Source organism: Geospiza fortis, unplaced genomic scaffold (genome assembly GCF_000277835.1).
Source record: "Geospiza fortis unplaced genomic scaffold, GeoFor_1.0 scaffold55, whole genome shotgun sequence".
Classification (NCBI taxonomy): domain Eukaryota; kingdom Metazoa; phylum Chordata; class Aves; order Passeriformes; family Thraupidae; genus Geospiza; species Geospiza fortis.
The window spans coordinates 4,680,224-4,685,787 of NW_005054308.1; the positions used below are offsets into that span (position 1 = coordinate 4,680,224).

Sequence of the window (5,564 nt, forward strand, 5' to 3'; positions counted from 1 at the left end):
ATGAAGAGAAGCACCCTCCTCATCCTCTCCATCACAGGGGTCTACAGTGCCATTTTCCACTCAGCAGCATGGTAGGGTCCAACTCGGTGGAAAGGACATTTTTTAAAGATGCTGTTCAGCCTATGGTAAGGTGATTTATTTTATTTTCTCTTTTTCAGGTCTGTGAATAACTTTCTGATGACAGGACCTAAGGTAATTAACACATGGACTGTCAGGAATTTAAATGGAGTGATTTTGTATTGCAAATGGGAAATAGTGCTTTCCAAGGAACCAGACTTCCCAGAGCATATCGGCTCCAAGTCCTGCCAAGTACAGAGGGAAAGGACTCACACCGTGCTTATGTCTGTTTTCACTGATAAACGCTAAAGCAGGGTGGATTTTAACCCCGCTGTCTCCCGTGCCAGGCGTACCTGACGTTCTCCAGCAGCGTGGCGGCCGGGGCACACAGCGGGATGGAGGAGTGCAAGTTCCAGTTCGGCTGGGAGCGCTGGAACTGCCCCGAGAGCGCCCTGCAGCTCTCCACCCACAACCGGCTGCGCAGCGGTGAGTGCGGCACCTGCGGCCCCGGGATGCGCCGGGGCGGGCGGGGTGTGCTCGGAGAGAGCCGGTGCTGCCAATTAACTGATGGAAAAGGGCCTTCCTGCCCAAAAATCACTGCTGTTTTTCCTTTATGTTTATTAACTGGGGTCATAAATAGCACTAATATTTTCCTAGGGATCGCAGGCTCAGTGCTCCATGGGTCTGCTCCTACCCCTCTGTGTGCAGGGGAGTGCAGTGCTAGAGACACCCGAGCTTCCAGTGGGGACAAGTGCAGGAGAGGCAAAACCAGAGATGTGCACTAAGAAACTGCCTCCATAAGAAAGCTGTGGATATATTCCAATATTATCTATTTCAATGGGCAGAAGTCTGCTGTCACCCAGAGCAGCATCTCTATTTGAATGTCTTCAGAAAGCCAAAGGACTACACTAGGAGTGTGAGTGCAGACAGCTGTTAGCACAGGTTCAAAGGATCAATGACCATTTTCTCTAGCAGGCAAGATCAAAGCACAACATACCCCCAGGCAGGGAAGGACAGAGATGAACCGAGTGCCAGGTGAAAGGAGAATTAACTCACCTTGGCCAGAGTAGGACCATGGCATTTCCTTAAATCCTACCCCTGGCAAGAAGTTCCATCCCCTGTATAGACACCTGCATAATATGATAGCAAATTGCTGTAGCCTGAGATGCTGAAGTCTGAAAAGATCCCGTGATGAGCATTTCATTTCTGTAGCACCTTTCCTTTTGCACAGAGCGTGTGGGTATTTTCTCCTTGCACCTTTGCAGGACAGGAGATCTTCATTCCTGATAATCCGGGATTGATGTCTGTATTTGCATGTGACAGCTTTTGCATGTGACAGCTTTTTTCCCTCTTCTCCCCCAGCTACCCGGGAAACCTCCTTTGTGCACGCCATCAGCTCGGCCGGGGTCATGTACACCCTGACCAGGAACTGCAGCCTGGGAGACTTCGACAGCTGCGGCTGCGACGACTCCAGGAACGGCCGCGTGGGTGAGTGACCGCCCAGGACAGACTGACCCGTCCCTCTGTCCACACACAGCCTCTCAGACTGCGGGGCAGGTCAGTGCATAATCCTGTGTCTGTGCTGCAGGTGGCCGAGGCTGGGTCTGGGGAGGATGCAGTGACAATGTGGAGTTTGGGGAGAAGGTTTCCAAGCTCTTTGTGGATGCCTTGGAAACGGGACACGACACCCGCGCGCTGATTAACCTGCACAACAATGAGGTTGGGAGACTTGTAAGTAATAATAATAATAATGTCTATATTAAAAACAAGATCTAGGCTGTTCAGGTGCCCATTTTCAGGCCTCTGTGAAAATCCAGGCCCAGTAATATTTGCATGGGGGAAAAAACACAGCCAGGGTCTGGCCTTGAACCCCAACACAGGGAATCACAGTAAGAGTTGTTCCCCCTTCCAGCTTCTGCAGCTGTGTAATCAGTTAACTGCTGGCACACACCACTTATTCAGAAATGCATGGGATTTGTGCTCCCCTCTAGGCTTGTCTGGTCTGTAAAACAAAGCCAGAACCACCTTCCTTACTTTCTTGCAATATGCATTTCCAAGCTCTTTGGCCGGGAAGCCAGGTGTGAGCTGGCCCTGCTCACAAGCCAGCCAGACTCACCCCCACTCCTGCCTGGGCCATGGCAGCTCTCAGCATCTTGCCAAACCTCCTTGTCTGTAAAAACAAGGATGACAACACTTAACATACCTATCTCATAGGGTGTGTCAAGGCTTAATCTCACATAGATACCAGCGATTGGGACCTTATAAATACCAGAGGGAGATAGGCAGATAATATCTGTGAAGTGCTTGGCCTGGAGGAGATGCAGAGAGGTTGGGTATGATTATTCCAAAGCAGTTTCACACATTTTGAATGAAACCTCTGAAAGGGACATGGGTTGATGCTGATGAGTGGCGTGAGAAGGGCATGACCTGATAAAGGCACTTTTTTCCTGGCCTGGATTCCCCTGGAAGGGCTGGGAACAATAGTTTGTGCCCACTTAGCCCTGGGACAAATGTCTTCCTGGAACTAAGAGCGAAATGTACAAGGGTTGACCTTTGCTGTTTATAGCCTAGTTTTCATTATTATTTCGTCTTTCCCTTACAGTACGTAGTCTCTATCGCACCAACGGTGTCTTTTCTATCGCCTATACTGGGACTAGTAAATGCTTTAGTTGGGTGTGGGGAGTAGCTTTGTTATTCCAGGTAATGGAATTCCAGGTCAGCTCTTGGAAGGATCTGAAGTCATGCCAAGCATGAGCCACTTTAGCTGCAGTGTCCCCAAATTACAAGTGCCTCTCCTGATTTTGAGATTCCCTAATTTCTTCACCTCATCCCACCAAGGCAGTGAAAGACACAATGAAGAGAGCCTGCAAGTGCCACGGGGTGTCGGGCAGCTGCAGCATCCAGACCTGCTGGCTGCAGCTGGCCGAGTTCCGCGAGGTGGGCAACTTGCTGAAGCTCAAGTACGACCAAGCGCAGAAGCTGGAGATGGACAAGAGGCGCCTGAGAGCCGGCAACAGCGCCGAGAGCCGCGGGGCCACGGCCGAGACCTTCCAGCACATCCACGCCACCGAGCTCGTCTTCCTGGAGGACTCCCCCGACTACTGCACGAGAAACGCCAGCCTGGGCCACCAGGGCACCGAGGGCCGCGAGTGCCTGCAGAGCGGCAGGAACCTGTCGCAGTGGGAGAAGCGGAGCTGCCGGCGGCTCTGCACCGAGTGCGGGCTGCGCGTGGAGGAGCGCAGGACCGAGGTGGTCTCCAGCTGCAACTGCCGGTTCCAGTGGTGCTGCACCGTGCGCTGCGAGCAGTGCCGGACGCTGGTGGCCAAGCACTTCTGCACCCGCCGCGACTCCGCCGTGCCCAACCACAGCAGGCAGAGGAGCAGGGCCCACAGCAGATAGGGGAGGCTTTCTGGTGTCCCCACGCTGGGGAAGGAGGGTTGGGCGCGCACCGTGTGAGGTGCTGGGGTCTCCTGTGGATGGAGGAAGCACAAGGCGTGGGCGCTGATGGACCACGGTCCATCTTGCTTCCATGTTTTTCCCTCGACATTTACCGGTAGCTTCTTTCTTCTCGGGAGTCACTTTATCTGTGTGCTGGACACAGGGAGGAATTTCATGGTTTATGTGGGCTCGACCCCTCGTGCCCTTGCCAGTGGGTCTGCCAATGGCAGCAGTGGGGCTCCAGCCCCCAGCCAGACGTGGGAACAGGTGCTGTGGCAGGTCCAGCCCAGTGATCCCATCCCTGCAGCCTCTGGTCCCCGCTGCTGGTGCGCAGCAGCTGCTTGGCAGCATCTCTGCAGGAAAACTTATGCACTTTGTGATGTGAGAGGAGGTATTACCACAGCTGCAGCCTTTTGAGGGCTTTGGAAAGTTTACAGTCAGTGTTTACATATTTCCCTCCCCACCTTTTTTTTCTCCTCCTTTTTGAATTTTGTATTCTGGCACAAGAAGCCTTGCTCCAAATAGAACAATAGCATCATGTATTTGTACTGGATAAAATTAAGCATTTTACACTTCCTATTTTTTTAAATTAGCAGATAAGAATTCAGAATTCTTTATGCCTAATGTTGTTTATTAATAAATTGTATTATTGCTTAGCACAATCTGTTTTCACTATATATTTTGAAGGTATCCTTTAAGAGTTAGATTTTGGACTGTATTTTGCAATAAACCACAATGAAAATAATTGGCTTTTTCTTTTCTGGCTTCCTAGCAGTATGATTTTAGGTGCAAAATTGTCCCTTTCTGTGTAAAACCCAGCACTTCCAGGAGTTTTCTCATCATTAATCCAGTGAGGGCAGTGAGTTCAGTAGCTGGATTTCAGTAAATTGGCTCCAGCCTCCAGTCCCCGGAGGGTTGGCTTTAGTACCTATCGCCGTAATCTCGCCCTTTCCATGTGCTGAGTATGCAGACACAGCCCGGCTAAAGCCGACTCTGAAGCTCCCAAAGTCTCCTTAATTCCCCTCGCCCCGACATCCCCCAGACAAAGCGAGGCTGCCCCGCTTTGATGTGGAAAGCGTCACCAGCGGCGCTCAGCGCGGATCTCTGGGAGGCACGAGAGGAACCCTTTGAACTGGAGCAGGACAGAAACCTCGGGGACACTTGTGAATGTGTCTGCTGGTTCCCTGCTGCTCCGGGTGCCGACAGCCCGGGCAGGGCAGCAGGGCACAGCGCTGGTGCTGCTGTCCCAGGGCAGCTCCAGCTCCTGGGATCGGAGCTGCTCCGGAGGGAGCCGGGCTGTGCCGTCACCCACACCCACGATGGCACAGCAAGGATGCTCGGCCAAGCTTGCTCTCCAGCCAGGGAAGGAGGAGGAGAGACAAGTGTAAAAATCCCCCCGCAGCTCTGCCAGCACGCTGCACCCACGCTGCGAATGCTCCGGCGCTATTTTATCCAGGTCTCACTATGGCTCCCTGTGTGAACACAGCCTCGGCACACACGAGAGCCAGAGCAGGGAGCTCAGCTTGCAAAACACACATTTGGGAAGCACAGCTGACTTCCATGCAGTTATTTTACAGAAAGTGGGGTTTTATTAAAGCCCCTATCAGTTAGGGGGGCTATGCTGCCTTCAGGGTGGCTGTTTCTAGTAACTTACCCTACCAAACCAAAATACCCCAAGATTTTTGCACAGTGTTGCCACAACAGCAGTTGCGACCCCCAGAAATTTAGGCTGAACTGGGAGTGATAAAAACAGACAAGCAAAGCTGCTTTCTTGCATCTCAAGCACTGGTTGACTTGTCTGCACAAATATTATCCCCAGGGTCTCTTTTTGTATTGGTTTGGACTGTGCTCCAGAGCCCCAGCAGCTGCAGGAACAGGGTGCCACCAAAATCCCACAAAATGAGGAGATACAGAGCACAGGACATTCCCTGTTGATGTGCTCTCAGAGGAGGAAAACTATTTCATCAGGATAACTCCCAAGCACACCAAAACCTTCCTGCTGTGTACCAGCAGCAGGTTAATAAAGCACACAGGTAAATCCTGGGAGATGAGGGCTCCCAGAGAGCAGG

The 5,564-nt window shown here is 52.0% G+C and overlaps 1 protein-coding gene across 1 annotated transcript; it reads left to right on the top strand.

Moving 5' to 3' along the window:
- On the top strand, positions 1-3,464 carry WNT8A (Wnt family member 8A). The gene is made up of 6 exons (XM_005418707.1): positions 1-71; positions 159-192; positions 405-543; positions 1,420-1,545; positions 1,646-1,788; positions 2,896-3,464. The coding sequence occupies exons 1-6, from the start codon at positions 1-3 to the stop codon at positions 3,454-3,456; spliced, it is 1,074 nt and encodes a 357-aa protein (XP_005418764.1). The 3' UTR covers positions 3,457-3,464.
- The last annotated feature ends 2,100 nt before the right edge of the window (positions 3,465-5,564 follow it).